The sequence below is a fragment of the Agrilus planipennis genome, unplaced genomic scaffold (genome assembly GCF_000699045.2).
Source record: "Agrilus planipennis isolate EAB-ADULT unplaced genomic scaffold, Apla_2.0 scaffold90, whole genome shotgun sequence".
Lineage (NCBI taxonomy): Eukaryota > Metazoa > Arthropoda > Insecta > Coleoptera > Buprestidae > Agrilus > Agrilus planipennis.
The window spans coordinates 447,854-466,036 of NW_020438865.1; the positions used below are offsets into that span (position 1 = coordinate 447,854).

The 18,183-nt window shown below is 31.9% G+C and overlaps 1 protein-coding gene across 1 annotated transcript; it reads right to left on the minus strand.

The window, feature by feature from the left end:
• Window positions 1-1,985: 1,985 nt before the first annotated feature.
• Window positions 1,986-17,894, minus strand: LOC108737288 (neurofibromin). The gene is given in 30 exon segments (XM_018470037.2): window positions 1,986-3,110; window positions 3,163-3,349; window positions 3,402-3,606; window positions 3,609-3,920; window positions 4,515-4,773; window positions 4,827-5,726; window positions 5,779-6,076; window positions 6,130-6,494; window positions 6,548-6,952; window positions 7,006-7,144; window positions 7,201-7,323; window positions 7,381-7,572; window positions 7,645-7,884; window positions 8,000-8,401; window positions 8,460-8,928; window positions 9,302-9,813; window positions 9,895-10,209; window positions 10,265-10,488; window positions 10,548-10,774; window positions 11,123-11,164; window positions 12,127-12,497; window positions 13,041-13,234; window positions 13,537-13,810; window positions 14,109-14,299; window positions 14,358-14,600; window positions 16,116-16,363; window positions 16,494-16,712; window positions 16,767-16,947; window positions 17,018-17,161; window positions 17,274-17,894. Coding segments are annotated over 30 exon segments (8,283 nt in total). The 5' UTR covers window positions 17,334-17,894; the 3' UTR covers window positions 1,986-2,768.
• Window positions 17,895-18,183: the final 289 nt, after the last annotated feature.

Genomic DNA, 18,183 nt, shown 5'->3' on the forward strand with positions numbered 1-18,183 from the left:
TGCGATACGTTTCCATTGCTATCTTCAATTGCGTTTCACGGTCTTGATGTACTTCTTTGTTATTTATATTTTTCTGATTTTGAAAATGATTAATATAATATAACAGATATAACGTAAAAACGTCTGCCTAATAATATAAAGAAATACATTAAATTGTTCGACGCTATTTACACCAGCACCACTTATAAACTAAACACAAAAATAAGTAATTGTTTTAAGAAAGCAGAATAAATTGGCTTTTTAAACAATGATTATGAGTCTTTGTTTAATGCATAGATTAAACACTGTTGCATGTGCACAATTCTGCAGGTGAAGGAAATCCAAAAACGAATGAAATAAATCAGCATACACGATTAACCATGAATTCAATTGACGGTTAAAAATGTAGTTAGAGGTTAGAACGATTTAAAAATATGAAAAAGGGGGGCAAGGCGATTCTCATAGACATTCTTGACAGGAGTCAATTTCGCGCCTGCGCAAAAGGTGCGGAGTCTTGCGGTTTTTAGTGTCGCCTCACAATTACGCTGTACATATTTAGAGCCCATAAGCGACGTACATCTTATTGGTTAAGTTCAAAGCAGATGTTTATATCTGCGTCGCCGAATTCACACCAACTAAATTGTGAAAGAAAATAACCGAGAAGCGGACAAGAAAAAATTAAAAAACAAGAAATTGCATATGCAACCATATACACCGATGTAGATCAATTTGCCTATGAGTATTCACAAATTATATTTGAATTTATCGAGTCCCATACATTACAACATATTTTTATTTTCTAAAATAATATTAGGAACATCAAGCGAAACTCGGAAATCATTTTATGCATGGACGTAGTCAATTTTTAATTTGGAGTTGGCCACACTGCTGTACATTTTAAGTTGCATACAACTCAAGATGCCTAATTTCAGTAATAAGGAAGAAATTAATTTATCTAAAAAATAATAACGACGTCCTTATAGTGGGGTTGAAAGTGCACCCCGATAATTAAGAACTTTAAATTCTTTTTACTGATGAGCCACAACATTAACACATTGTGGTACTTTGAGTTGGTTTAATAAGGGGTAAATTAATTTATCGCTTTAAATTGGTGGTTGAATGTGTACCTCGGTAATTTCCAAATATAAAATCCTTTTCACTGGTATTTGATAACAACTATAATACATTATTAAATGTTCATCTCGTTTAATAAGGGAGAAATTGATTTATAACAAAATAAAAATTACGTTTTTAAATAAAAAAAAAATATATAGTTTCACCAAACATTTTATCACAAAACTTTTAAACACAAGCGACTAGTTTCAAACGAACAGAGTAAATTTTATGCTGTAATAAAGTTTTATGTAAAACTATATGTAATTTTTGTTTTTTCTTTATATTTATTAGAAGTACGTTTCATATTTGCAATTTTCACACTGTTACGCTGTCGAATATAATCGTTGTACCTACTCAGTATGTATCGTTCTTTATGCAAACTATGCACTTGTTTATGACTTTGAATAAAGATGAAAGATAAACAACGCCAAAAATTCAGTCTTAAGGAGATTACACTGTTAAAGAAATCAGTGTTGCACAAAAAACGACAAATAACTAACTAATTGCATGGGGCACTTCTGAAGAATTTAATTTGCAGAAATTGTTAAATATTAGCAATGAAACAAAGTACTTTAAATATTAAAAATCAAATGAGAACTGTCAAAAATTACATACTATTAATTTTGAACTATTGAAACTTTTTTATTTTCATCTAATTTTTAATAATTAAAATTAGTTCTTTCATTGCCAATTTTTAACAGCTTCACTAACTACGTGTTTTGTACAATCTGCTGATAAACTTTAAAAAATCAACTTCCTTTTAATGGCACATTCTTATTTCAACCACGTAGTGATGACTCTTTCATAATTCTTGTACTTACAAGGGCGAGGGCAATAGTTAATTTAATTTTTTCCGTAATACTTTGTGTCATTTGAACGACTAACAATCAGTCAGCTTATTCTATTTATTACATGTACATTTTTACAATATTTACAAATGACTAATGCTTAAACATCCATTTGGTGCAACTCTTTAAACTTATTAGTAGAGTACATATTAGACGCAAAATACTTTACCTCTAAACGAAATGACTCCACTACTTTCCACGAGGTGTAGACGCGGATGCAGCATGTTTTGATAATAGTTGCGATTTTCTTGGGTTCCATCCGTAATAGTACAAAGGTACTCAATAGAAAAATAAGTCACGAAAAGTCTGAAAATAGCAGGTTGATGTGAAAATTTGATTTTATTATTATTATAATCTCATTACAAATCTTCGTTACTACTCTTGATTCATCTTCAGAAAAAAGGATCACCAATTGATTCATTTCATGAATTTCCTTTCAGGCTTCTAAAACTAATTTACTGTATTTTATTAAACACTAAATTTTACAAAATTTAAGAATAAAAAGTTAAAGCTGGGATTTAACTCTTCTAGTTTTCTCATTTATTTCAAAATATTTATGTCAAGAAAGTACTCATTATTACCCATATCACACATTTTGGAACTTTATGCATAAATGAAAGGAAATTATGAATATACTCAATATCTACTAAATAATTTTAGCATAGGAAACAAGCATAACACCGGCTTTAATGTAGAAACAAAATTGAGAATTCGTTTCCAATTATTTGTAGTAGAATTAAAAGAACCGTCACATAACGCAATTCGCACGTATTTTCAAAGGTTAATAATTAAAAAAAAATGAATACGCGAGTATCAAAGATTCGCTTATTGGTTTTTTTGAGGATAAGTCATTGAAAAAGTGTCTAAATTAGCATATGATGGTTTTGTTTTTATTTTTCGGGGTTTACTAAAAGACGACCTTCCTAATGATGAGCTGCATCCCACTTCCAAATCTTTTGTTTCATAACGTTCCTTCTCTGTTGGAGAACCCAATGTAAGGCTCGACAAACTTGATGACAAATTCATATTTGAACCAACACTTAACATTGATGGATACTGTTCAATTTCCCCGTTTTCGCCTTCCAGTTCTTCAATATGAAGACATGTTTCTACCATGGCTTCTAAACAGTTTACAAATAGCTCCCCACTTTCTGCTGTTGTATTGTACTGAAAGTGATGTTCATGTCAACTTATTTATTAAACTATTAAGAACATTTACTTTATTAAATGGGCCTGCAAATCTCCATAATCCTCCAAATCCGCAACTTTGTAAATAGTGCAACTGCTGCTGACTTGTGTCTTCACAAGCTACCATATTTTGAATAATATTTCTTACAGAATTAAGAATAACTTGGTCGTGGCAAGATTGCAGAATATTGTTTATTTTCATGTCAAGTAAATTATATCTGAAATTCCTGATCATATACCTTGTGTTGAAAATATAAATGAAATACTTACATTACTGGAAATACTTTTGGGAAGACAACTGCACCTTCTGCCAAGTACTGATAAAGAATTCTTATCTCTGCTTCATCTGTGCTATATTTAACCAGAGTTGCCATTACTGTTAGAACTAATGCCTGAGTTGAAAAATCAGTAAGAACTTCAGGATCTAATAAAATATTATTGTCGTTGCTTACAGATACTCTTACACTTCGACTCTAAATTTAAAAAAGTGGAATTTATCGAACAAACGTTATATCAATCATATTAAAAATACCTGATGGCTAACTGACCGTTTATTGTGTCTTATTTGAGAAATAGCAGGTTGATCCAGAAGGTCCCATGGCTTTTGTCTTTGATTTATACTGGAACTTGTGGATGAAAAAATAAAACCGGTATTATTTATCTGCTGAATTGCTGGAGGTAAACATTCGGGCAAATATTTATCTTCAGATACAGGATTAGGCATAAAATGTTCCAACGAATATTTAATGTGACATCTGCTGCGCACTTCTTCGGAAACACCAACTAATGCTACAATAAATTATGAGATAATCGACACTGGTAGCTATAGCAATTTTAATTACAACTGAAGTTCTTGACTTAAGTAAGTCTCACATAATTGTCGTCTATGCAGGAATCAGTAATAAGAATAAATAAAAAGGACACTTTTTCGCAGCAGTGGCACGATGAATCTTAAGATCTGAAGAATTTCTAAGAACAAAATTATTTATAAATTAAATGACCAGGTCGACGCGTTAAACAAAAACTATTCTGTTTCATCTGAACGAATATGAAGAGACAATGACAATAAAGGAGCACTAAGTATCGAACAATTACAAAAAAGATATTTAAACATTTAAAACACCGAGTTATTGTATAAAAGAAGTAGATGCGTAAAAAAATTTTCCGGTTTATATTCGTATATAAAAAATTAATTTATAAACGATGCAAGAACAAGAATTTATTATTTTTTGTTTGGATTAACCAAAAACGAAAGAATAATATTGACCAAGGAACCTACATCAACTAAAGGCTTCCTTTTGTATATTTGTTTATAACATTTTCATATAAACAATAACTCGAAAGCCTAATTTGTTATATCAACTACAATCCTACAGTATTTACCTGTTAAATAAGCTACATTATCTGGAGTAATTTCAAACTTATCTCGCTGATGGGGTTTCGCAACAATAGATAGTAGCATAGTTAAAATCCTCGATGTCCGAGATACTGTTGTAGGAGAGGGGTGTCTGTATCCTTTTAATAAATGGCCAACCAAAGCAAAATGAAAATTTGCTTTAAAGCTAAGTCCAACAGCGTGATCCAATTGTTTGAAATGCCATTCTAATGGCTCTCTAGTGGACATCATTACTTGCTCTAACGTCTACAAATAGCAATGTCAATAGTAATTACACTCAAATTAAAGTCAAAACTAACCTTATCGTCAAAGATTCCTTGAGAATCGAGAGTATGAAGATTTTGTTCTAAAAGTGCTAAACCAGCTGCATAAAGGGTGACTTCGTCTAGTTGCAAAACAGATGTTGCGACCCAAAAGAGAGCTTTATGAATAGGAGATTCTGCATCCAAAAGAGGCTGCAACCTCGTCAAGCACATAACAATTGCTTCAATAAGTACCATATCGTTAAAACTCTCCAAAGCTTTTACCAAAATTCTTAATAACTGTTTCATATCAACATCAGTAATGCTTTTACTAATACATCCAAAAACAATAAGAGCCCTCGGTTGAAGGGCAGGATTAAAACAAAAAGCAAAACTTTTTGCCAAATTAGTCCAGCTGGTTAACCAATCACAGTTTGGAATATCACGCATGCAAGCTTCCATTATTTCTAATAACGCGTCAGTGATTACCTCTAACGAAATTAAAGACAGTTTTTCTCTATCAGCAGAAGGCCCAGAAAAGCTTCTTTCTGCATTTAACCATCTTTCATTAGGGTGACGATAACTAGATCGAAACGCAGTAACTGCTGCTGATTTTACTTTGCTTATACCGAAAAGAAGATAAAATTTCGGCAACGAAAATTCGTCCAAAGATAATCTCAAAATTCGCTGTGTATCTTCAGAAAAAGATGGCTTAGTGCACGTGCACAATGAATGTATAATGTTTATTACTAATCCATGAGTTGAGGCGCGCATACTTAAAGATCCTGAGCAAACAAGAAAAGTAACTGTATGAAATAAGTATGGCAAATGACGCGCAACGTCCAAACAGTTATTGAAAGATAACATTAGTAGATATCTGGCTAAAATAGCTATATCATCCCACATCATATGCTGCTCTAGTAGTGGAGTTGGCGACTGACATGTTTTATCTACCACCTACAAAAACTTCTTTCATGCCTAGTCTCAAGTATATTTTTTTAAATATAACCTTTATTAATCGACCAATAACTTTCTTGGCAACAAGCTGTACGTTTGCTGACGCTAATGCAACTGCAGTATCCGCCATTATTTCAACCATCGGTGATCCTAAACCCGAGCTCACTGATCTGTGAATAAAATTGTCAAGAACCATGTCTATTAGTTCCGGGACATGACCAATAGAGCCCCAAATTTTTGCTTGTATGGAAGGATACATCTCAACTTCCTCAATCGTCATTAAAATTAATTTTTCCAAAATTTGACCGACTTGCTTTTGGCGTTTGTTTTCTTCTGAAGGTTTGCAAAATCTACATTCATTGTAAAAATCAGAATGGTAAGTATACATTACATCGACACGTACCGAACAAGATTTCCAAGCCAAGGAGTCATATATTCCAAACACAAATGTTTTAATTCAATGGTCGATACTCTAAAACCCTGGATGCATTCTTCCAAAAATTCAAGTGTTAGATGAGGTTCGTTGGTCGCAAGTTTTTCAGAAATCGATTTTATAAATATGGTATTGTTGGAAGGAATACAAAGACCTGACGTCTCCAAAAGTTGACCCTCAATTTTTAAATCGAACGTTGCTGTTAAAGCGCATAAATGATTATAAGCGGCAGTTCGAAGATTGGGATCAGATGAACCCAAATTAAGTAATGCCATATTAAGAAGCGTTCCGGGAACATCTTTAGGTCTAATCTTTTGGTGTACAGTTACCGAATCCTACAAAAAAACTAAAGTAAAAGAATATTATACTTTTCTTTGAAATGTTTTACAGGTTGACTGAGCTCCCATCTATTTCTAATATGGATAATCGCTTGCACAATACTATCACAATCATTGTGAATAAAACTAAGTGGCCCACTTTCATTGGCTATGGTTAAGGTGAATTGATTGTCATCAACAAGGCAGACTTCTTCAATTTCAGATGCATAATAAACATCATTTAAAAGAACAGAATGAGAAAGGACTTTAGTTTTCTCAGATGAAGTAATCTGAATTGCTGTAGGACCAACTTTTATTGCAACTTTCGTGTCTTTGTGGGAAAGTTTTAGCGCATTATTAAATACTTTTAAATCCTCGTCCAAGCTAAGAGTAGCTCCTGGAAGTTTTTGTTGATCAATTTCGATAACATCATTCAATCTTGTTGGAGATTCAATAAAAATTAATTTTCTATTCCCCTGCAATAGTGAACAGTAAATTCGCTGTAAAGACAAGTGAACAAAATTTTTACCTTAAGAGGTGCCAATATTCTGTCATGATATTTTGTATATTCTCTTACCCAGCTATTACAATTATAAATGTAAGCTGCGTGAATGTTATCATAAGCCACTTCTGGAAGAACATAGAACCATTTTTGTAAAAATTCAGTTCTAAAAACAATTGTAACGATTACGAATTACATTACTTTTTATTAATTTTTTGTTACCTAAACCTATTGTCCGCACATGTGTGTGTGAAGTCTACAACTAACTCAAAAGGAGAATGGCAGAAAGGCTTTAACGTTAAAATTACATGATATATTAGTAAATCGCCATTCGTTTCCCCTATTCTACAATTTTAAAGTTTAATTTACTTAATTTGCATATGTACCATTAAAAGAATATACTTATATCGCCTTGCTATATAATAAAATATGGGATGGCCTGCTCGACTAGTACCAGCTTGATAAAAAATATTAAGTGATTTAATGGACTTAAATTCCTCCTTTTCGTGCATATTATGTTTTACCATTATCTCTTCAAAATTTGTAGAAGACATATCAATAGAGCTCCATCTTGCGTATGACGAAAAAAGAATGCTAAAGTTTAAATAAAATTATTTAACTTATTATTGGTTTGCAAAAACTATTTAGAAGAAAATAAAAACATACTGAGAATCGACAGGTTTATGTTCAGGTGGGCCTAAATATGCTAACAAAGTGGCCATTTTATCAAATGGCCTCCGGCCAACAGCTTTATGATCTCGACTACTAGATAAATAATCTCCTATACGTTCTTGATGGTTCCACAGTAATCTGTGAAGGGCCAAAACGTTGGCATCACTTATAAATGACATTGAATGTGAAGTGTGATCAACAGTTTCACAGTCCGATGCAATTTGTATAAAAAATCTATAATCAAATATTAGATAAAGAAATATACAACATACATACGTATAGTTAATAAAAAATCTATAATCAAAGAATAAATGAAAAACCTTAAAAAATTGAAATTGTACATAGTTACCTTCTACCTATTTCAAAATGAATTCTAAGAAAATCATTAAAAGGCAGCATATGCTGTTCTTTGCTGAATTCAACATGGTTTGCGATATTTTGTAAAATTTTTGACATTAGCATAAGACCCCTTTTAATAGGAAGTGGCACTTGTTTATTAACAATTCCCATCTCTTGAGGGGAAACAATGGCAGGATTAATAAACCTCAAAAATATAACGGTTCCTACAGCACCAATGTTATTTTGAGGAAACTGAGGAAATCTTTTACTTAAAACTTGATAAAGACAATGACACATAGATCTCAATTGTGGAGGAAACCTTTCAGCAGAGTTAATAATAGCATCGAAAACCTTTTGAGTTAAGGCTATTAGATTTTTCCTATTCTCTTCTATATCCTCATTTGAATCTAATCTAAAGTTTAAAATAAATTATTTTTCTTTCATAATTAATATATTGTACTAAAGAATACCGTGCAGGGTCTACTTCAAAACTACATGTAGGTTCATCTAGAAGTGGTCGGATAAGAGGTTCGAGCAAAGACTGTAAATAACTGGCTCCATAAATTTTAAAACAAAATGACATTATTTTGCTACCCAGTGAATTGCCACGAAAAAGTGTTTGCATACAATCAGAGACTTCTACCTCTCGGTAAAACATATTCCATAATAAGGGAGATAGCAAGTGTTTAGCATCAAAAAGTGTAACAAATACTCTGGCTAACTCATCCATTTGAGAAGTAGTAACAACATTGGCCAATGCCATGGCAATCGGCAACTCTCCTTTATCACTTATCATTGTTACTAACTGGACCAGCTGCTCAAATCTATCAGCTAAAACCGTCTCAGCTAGGGTATCAAACTCTGTTCCTTGTTGAAGTATCTTTGTCAGAACTTCCATAAATGCAGCTCTTGTTTGTAAATCTCTATTATATCCCAAATCTAAAACAAACATGAATAAATACAAACAGAATTCAGTGTATGTATAACACTAAAATGCATGAACATTCTTCATAACGTATTTGTTATTACCAGTAAAAATGCATTACCAAACATTAGCCACAGGGAAATAATAAAATATATTTCTTGATTCAAAACTTTTATCACTTAGATACTTAATAGGTAAAATACGTGTTGCCTTCATTATTTTCTGGTTTAGTTTATCAAATAAAAAATTAATTTTACTACTTCTCTGTGACATCCACAAAAGTAATCAAATTCTCAATATCTTTTTACAAAAGTGTTTTATAATGCAACAAAAACGCAGTAATAACAGAATTTCATTTCTAATATAATACTTATGTAAAACATTTACCAATAGAATGCATTAATCCACTATCAATATTCGCTGACAGCAAATTCGACATAGCTTGAATTGTTGCATTTCTCAGTGTATTTAATTTATTGGCACTAATGCGCTGTCTTTGGATATCTTTTTCTACATCAGCAGCGTCAGTACAGTCATTAAGAAGATTCATAAATAAAGTAAAATATTTCAAAAACAATTGACTTTTAGCTTCCATAAGATCACCCCTATCAGATTCTTCTGGTTGTAACGGCAGCCCTCTCAATAATGAGGCCACAGCTTCCATACAAGCCTGATCTAAATCTCTTGTAATGCAAGAAGCATCTCCTGAACCAGGTGGTGCAATCTGATGGGATGCTCCCATAACCCAATCAGTAAGATATTCAACCAGTTTGTTTCGAAACTTCATTTCTTGTCTGAAAGCTAAATCGTCCCTTCTTTTCATCATTGCCTCAACTAACTGACATAACTTTGTCTTAATATGTATAGCATGAACAGTCATGTCCAAATGACGAACATACCTGAAATAGGATAAATTAAAAGAGCCATAATTAATGGGATGGATCACATAAGTAAATGGAGTTCTTAAAAATTGATTTTACCGGACTACTCCAAGCATTAATCCTTCAATACTTGTCACACCCAAATGTTCTGAAGGTTGCTCATTTTTAGTTCCGTCTAGGATATTTCTCATTATGAAAACGATGTGTTCGATAAACTGTGTATTAACATCTGTTACTACTACTTGCCCTTGCTGGTCAAAAAACTTATCTACTATTGTTTTAATTTGATCAAAAAGAATAGGATATAAAGCTGGAGACATTTCATGCCCTACCAGTTCTTTGACATGTTTTTGTATTTGAGCTCCAAATTTTTCGTTGTTACAGACTAGAAGTCTTAACAACAGGTCTACAAATCTAAAAGTTGAGACAATTTGATATTAAGTACAGAAAATTATAAATTCTTTCATACTGTGTTACTGGACAATACTGTCTTTGTTCTTGAGCGCCACTCGCTAGTACACTACACTTCCGACTATCCGTAGGCAAACTTGAACACACTGAACTAAGTGTCATGCAAGAACTTGAATACGAAGAAAGAGATAAATGAGGTCTAGATGGTGACTTTCTTTGAAGACATACTCCGCCCAGCGAACATAGAAACCCCGTCATATTAGCCCATTCGTTTATTTGATCCTAAATAATTCATTATTACTAGATGATAAACTCAAGTTTATAAAAGCAGTATTCTGTACTTCTAGTTCATGTTCAGAATTTTGATGTGATGCTCTTCTTTTGCCCATTGACCGATGAAATGGTTCCATTTGCCCATCTTCAACTTTAGCTTTTGGATATGAGGCTAAGTTTTTACAAACTGAGTTCCAATACATAAAAGTTTCTTCCCAAGCTGGTTGAACGCCATTTACACAATGCTCAATAGTTCTTAGTAATGCCATAATTTTTTTTTGGAGGGCCGCTCTCCCTGAAATTAATCAAAATGAATAAAAAGAAATGTACAATAGAAAACTTACAAATGCGAACTTATTTTAATATTTTCAGTGTTTTCTTTAAATATATTAAAATAAAATTTCTTAAATCTTAAATTATAACTATGAAACTGTTTCTATGTAGCTTTAGAAAGGTCCGTAAAATGAAAAACATAAACTCTAAATATTAATAACAATATTCACACAAAAAATGAAACTCCATGGTATCATCATAATATGAAATTCTTGAAGTGGCCTTTGTATCGTAGATAAACCGAATGCGTTGCTTAAAACTGTTCAAATAATTTTGTCATATTTTTACATTACAATAAAGTTCGACTTACCATTAACATGTTCAGGAAAGCACATTCGGGATTCCCCGCTAGCTATGTAAAGATTCAAATGTAAGTGCGAGATCAAAAGTAAAATAACTTTTCTGTATAAAGAACTTAAAATGTTATCTAATTAAATATCTGATATAATAATACCAAAAAATTATGTGAATGTCAAAGAATACACAAAAAAAAATAGTACCATGTAATTTAATTTAATTTACTCAAAACCCGAAAAAAAAAAAAAACGAAAACAAAACTTAAAGGTGTTTCATTTATAGTAATTGATGTCAACGGCCAGGCTGGCCATCCCACCGACTTACACTGTCGCACAGTGATGTGTGCGTAGGAGGAAGGCCCTCTTTAACCACCTTAACTATTCGTGGGAATGGGTGAGTGGAGATGGTTAGGGAGAGTAAGTCGGTACAGGCGAGATGAAGGCAGAAGAAGAGTGAAAGAATATTACTATCCCAGCATCTTCCTACAGAAATCGACTCGGTCGCCTCCCGAACGCTAAGTTATGTTTTTTCCTCTAACCAGTAGACTACTCGGTTTGTTCACCCCAAGGATAGCTTTCAAGTTCGTTTAAAAGTCATGTTTATTTTTTAAATTAGAAACCCTTATTTCTCATTCAGATTTAAAAGCTGTGTTTAATTTAAACAATTAAATATTCGTTTTACTCGCTCTTTTCTATTAAAGGATAGCTTAAATTTTAAATATAACTGTTTTCAACAGTAGATTTTCTAAGTCACCTAAAATAATGTCATTATTTCGATTTGTTCAAATTGTTGTGGTACTACCATTGCTTAATGTATTAAAATTAAATTAAATTTCAGTCTATGTATTACGAGTTCAAAGTAATTGTCAAGTGTATCGCATATTTTATAATGTTACCTAAAGTACTTTATTATTTGTTCATACAATGAAATCTTAAATCTGGATTCGCTCTATGAAAAGCGACTTTAAAGAAGTACATATTCTATGAAACTAAAAATTTTGCTTTTAAGCAAACTTACCAGAAGTTAATACGGTTGACGCTTGAGCTAATTCCTGATAAACATGACAATTAGGCACTAAATATGTAACAGTAACATCATCAGATCCACATCTTATTTCTGCCTCTTGACATAACAGTGCAAAACAACTCATTGCAGTTAAGACTGCATCCATGTCTATACTCCAGAGGTACATAAAGAAAACCACTTCCAATTTAATATGCGCCTGTTTGCAGATAGCAATTTGACTGCCTAAATTTGCATACTCTTTATGCTTTGATAGAAAGGCATTTCGGCATACAAGAATTTCGCGTAGCCACTTTAAAATGTCTGTGTAATTTATGATTTGATGCTGTATCAATTTTTGAGATATAGAAAATAAGACCTGGGAACTGCAAAGAACAATTAAAATAAATTATAACGTTATACACTAAAGTTTGAAATCTGCAATTTCTTAAATTAAACCTATGTCTAAAAAAGTAGGAGTAATCAATATACAACTTATAAAGAAATTTTAACAAACCAATTATAACAATATTAATGTACATACAAAATGATGACTTTTAATAAACCCTGGTTTCCATAAAAACTTAACATAATTTTACGTTTCCTGCATTATTATACATTACATTCATTACGTGTGAACGCTTCCCAATTCAACCGAAATATCAAACCCTTATAGTTTATGAAAGCCCTTATTTTGCGTAGTCATTAATTTTAAGTACCTAATACAAGTAATACTAAATAAATTAGTTAGAAACTCAATCTGTCAAAAATACCACAAACAGTACCGTTAATAGTTTACCGGAACTGTCTATTTTGTGAAACTGCGAATTTTATTTTTTTACTCACAGGTATTATGATAAACCAATATTATGATATCGTTATTTTTAGCCTGTCCCTTGTATGTTTCAAAATTATACATAATTTCTTACCTGACATCCCAAAAGGTATTGATAGGAGCTTCAGGATTCCAAACTTCAATTTTCTCAGGATGATGAAGAACAAGTAAAGCTTCCATAGCTTCTTGTGCAATATCGGGCATATTAGATTGATGAACTAATGAAACTAAGCCATTAATTAACTCCAATGTAGAACTTTGGATTTCATGGCCTGCTTTACCTTGATTCTATAAAAATATTCCTGTATCACTAATGTATTTCTTTCCTGTTTCTATATGTATGTATTCTTTATTTAATTGATAAATATTTTAAGTTGGTCAGATCACTTAATTTATCAAAAACAGTTTACATAATAAGTAACGTACAAGAAGCTTTTTTTCTCTTCACTAAGATGTAAAAAACACAGAAGTAGTGTTGCGTTTTATACTTGGCCTTCATCCTCTATTGCAGCTCGTCATATCTTCCAAAAAATTAACTGAAGAGTCCTGGTCTACTTACGTATCATATTTAAATAATTGTTTTAACTCACGTTCAGCATAAGCATCGGATCGGCATGTATCAGTCGCACCATATAAAGCAAGAGATTTCGAATACCAGGAATTTCTTCTGCTCGGTCTTTAAACTTAATTTGAGAATCCTTTCCTTTAAGTGTAAGCGACTGAATCATTCGGAGAGGTGTATGAGCACTGTAACCTTGAGCTACTTTATTAAGGGTATCTGTAAACAATGCCCGAAGTTCTGAAGATTTATTGTAAACAAGATCTATTTGTGGCCACCAAGGAAGTCGCGGTTGTGTAACAATTCTGAAAAAAATTAAACCCTTCGTTTATTTTAGTTGTCCGTTATTATGCATATAAATTTATTTGCAAAGCAGAAAAAACTACAACAAATAGATCTATATTAGTAGTATAAAAAGGGGAGGGAATTGTTTTTACTAATCCACTACTTCTTAGTACAGGAATTGATTGGTACTTTAAGAGTCCGACTTGGGAGCCACTAACGCTAGTTATAATGTAATATATATTTGAATTTTATTTGCTAATATGAAATAAATGTGGAACATAGCATCATTAACATTTAGGTGCGGTAATAAATACCTACCTATATAAAGACCTCACCAAGACGAAATGGTAAGTTGAAGGTAAGGTCAAATTAAGACATATTTTTAAAGCCTCGTTATTATGAGGTTTTATCCGAAAACATGACACAAAACAGTCAATCATGAGATCCATATCTTGATAAAGATAATTTTGTCCTCTGGAAAACTGCTTACTTGGATTGAAAAGTAAAGTCTATAAAGCGAAAGTTGTTTTACCATAATAAAAGGAAAATAAACTGATGCACTTTTACCTTCAGATCGTTAACGACACTTTGTACAAGGGAAAAAACAATATTATTAGAATCAACAATATTAATATACGTAGATGCTTTGCTTAATTTAACGCAGGAAACTGCAGCAACTTCGGCTGATTTACTGGAGTTACTATGAACACAAAGCGAACGCTTCAAAGTATCTATAAATTGTTTCTTCTTAGAATGACGAGGAGAACACGGTGTTCCACTATCTGCATGCACAATTTCTTCGAGTACTGTCTACAATAATAAATCATTTAAGTTACATGTACATGTTCAAAAATTAATAATCCTTCCTAATCTATAAGACTGGAAACATTGGCAGTATTGTAAAACACTAAATAGTTAGAACGCCAACGCTAAACCACAACCCTAACCGTTTATACTTTTCGGAAATAAAGTTACCTTTTTCAGAAACTAAAGAGACAGCGCTGGCAAAATCTTAATGCTACTTTTTGTCTACTTTCGCAAGTAATCAACATCGCAAAAAAATCATACTGAAAAAAGTAATAATGATGTTATGTTTAATTTTATCATCATGATAATTAAATGAAAACAAATTTTTACAATAGACTAATACCTAATAAAAACAGTAAAGCTTTATAATAAAACTGGTTGAACCCGTCCAAAATTAAATGGATGGGTACTGCGTTGATGGTGTTTAGCACTTACAAACATGGCGATACCCATACCTTAGTCCTTGATACAAAGCACTTTACATGCACCAATTAGGAAAACCCCTTTACCATATCCTAACTTAAACCCATACGAGAAGTATTTCTCGACCTAAAGCGTAATATATTTTACATCAAAAAGCGTTATCAGCAATGAGCAGAGCATATAAATGAAACTAGATGACATTGCGCAAAATGCTCGCTTTAACACTGCGCATTTATGAAGACTTTTCATATGTCCTGCCTACTGTTGTTAACGCAATTTGGCATACCGCCACCTATAAAGTTAATTCTCCTGTTTTCTTTTCTTTAAAAATTCCTATATAATGACATCATGGATATCGAAAACAGTTTCATCCTTTAATTAGATGTCTATATAGTCAGGTAATTCCATAATTTTGTCTCGCGAATGACTTCTTAAACCTCTAAAACCGTACAAACGTAGAACATTATAATGCCTAAGAGATGAACCAACAAATAAGGATAAAGTGGGCATGTAGGTCAGGGAACAGTGTAGTATTTAATTAACCGATACTGTATTTAGTTTGTTAAGTCTGTTTTTACCTGTATAGTATATATGTGTTATCAATGCATATCTATATTGTTACATATTCCTTTTTATTGTTGTATTTGTAATGCCATGTATTAACCAACTACATACATTAAAGGCTGTCCATAAATTACGTAACGCAAAACTAGTTAATTTTTGATCCTCCCTGTCCCCACATAAGAGACCTGTATTGCCTGGCCTGACCCCTACCCTTACATAAATTAGTTAAATATATATTATTATTATAAAAGATAGTTACGTAATGCATGTGTTGTAAGTCTAAGCTTAAATTCGGAGAATTTTTAGTTTCCAACAATAAGTCACTTTTAAAAAAACAAGTTGAAAGTACTATTCCTATAGCAACGCTGTTTGAATGAAAGAATAGAATAACCCTCTAGAACTGCGAACTTTCCGATTCTAAGATAATTACATAAGGCAAACATTGGTCCCTAGCTCAGTGCTACAAGACTGCAATGGTTAAGTGAACTGGATCAACTTTTAGTTAAATAATTTATTACAAAAGCAACTTACGGGAGACAATATTAACAACATAATTTGAAGTGGCCAAACAGCTGCCCTTCCTTTTTTGTTATCAGCAAATGCATCCAGTATATCGAAAAGCTGCTCACAACATTTTGACAGTTCATCATTAGGATTTTTATGTAATTCAGCAAACTCATAGGGGTAAGTGTCCATCCAGTTCCATATAACTTTTTCCAATGAATTCATCAACACTAGGTGAGCCGATTTTTTAAGAAGTCGAAACTTCTGTATACTTTCTAAAAATCATTAATAGAAAATGTACCCATATGTAAATATATACATTTAACTATACGATAAATATGATAAAATATCAATACCTATTGTGTAGCAATAAATATAATAAACAAATTATTATTTTTTACCTACCTGTTAACAACTTAGTTAATCTAAAAATATCTACATTAATATGCTGTATTAATTCTATATCACTATAATCAGAATTTTCTTCTGGACAAGATGCAAGTTCTTGTAATTTTGATGAAATACGACTGAAGACAACATTGAAGAAATTTACACTCAAAGCAAAGAGAACTTTACTTGCTAATAGCTTAATTGCATGATTATTTGGATTTTCTTGAGGCATATCTGAAAACAATACATATAAGTTTTTGTTTGTACCTTAAACAAAATGAAAACTACCTAGAAATGTGCATATTTCCTTCAGAAGAGATTTCAAGTTTTGATTTTCTTCCATTGTTAAGTTGATTGAATCTCTCGGTTGAATGCTAAAACACTTTTCTAAAGTCTCTAAAACAATTATAACACTATCATAATAATTTTTTTCTGTTTCATGATGCTGTCTCTGTGTTCCCAAGGTTCCCTGTTGGTACTTAAAAAATTAATATTTCCTTATTAGTTTAAAATATCATTACACAATTATGTATACTTACTAGATCATTAATATGTTTTAATACTTTCACAAAACCATCGAGAACTAATGAAAAGCGATAACGAGATATTTGAATAATACAATTTTTATTTTCTTCTTCATTAATACGTGAATGTGTAGTTTGAGATCCAATACGACAAGGAAGCTACAAAAATTATTAACTACTTTATGACAACAGATGAACAGATATGAACATGAAAATTTATGCAAAGACATAACAATAATTATTTTTTAAACATGACTGGAATTCAACTGACCTGTTCTTCAAAACGTGCTATTAGAGAACTGGCCCACTCTCCTGGTTTTTGAGTTGCCATTATAGCAAATTACGTTAACCATCCAAATTTCAAATATTCGAAAACTTTGTGCTTCAGCTAAACTATGCATCAAAACTATACTATTTAACCATTATTTATAGCATAGTAATAAAAATGTCGTCGTTGTAATAGTAGTGTATGCATGGTCATAACTGTTTACTTATAATTTAAAAACAAACTACTATAATTACACTCAAGATGCCCCTTCGCTGACAACTGAAATATACATAATATGAAGCATAGATATACAAAATTAACACAGTGCCAGCATATCATTGAACAACGGTACTCTTTCCACTCTTTTAATCTGTGTTTTTTGTAAATCACTTTCAATCATAATTCAATGTTCCACAACATAGATTAATTTCACGGTTTTAACACATTAATATACGCTGCACTGTTACCATAGACAAGCTGTTACGTTGCATACTACCATAGTCATAGATATACAAAGGACCATAGTTGTATTAGCATAGATAAACTGTATAAAATCCAAACATAGAAGTAATAACGATAGAAAACTGTGTCAAATGTAGTGTCTAGCCATGCTGCAGCCGGTAGATTACGTTCTTTTTTCATTTTTATTCTTTTTATTTCACTTAGACCGCCTTTTCATCAGACAGAGTGCCGTTCAATTCCAGTTTAATCCTTAATTGCCTGAATCGCAAGGTGAATACTAATTTCAGATGTAGATCGTTTTGGAAAATCAGTGCCCGAGATTCTATTCTACGCAGATGGAACATTTTTCTTCTTCTCAATTTATGTTTATTCATTTAAAATTAAACTCTCCATCACCAAAAATGTTTATGTTTTTTGTATTTGTTCTTTGAATAAAACTATATAATACATA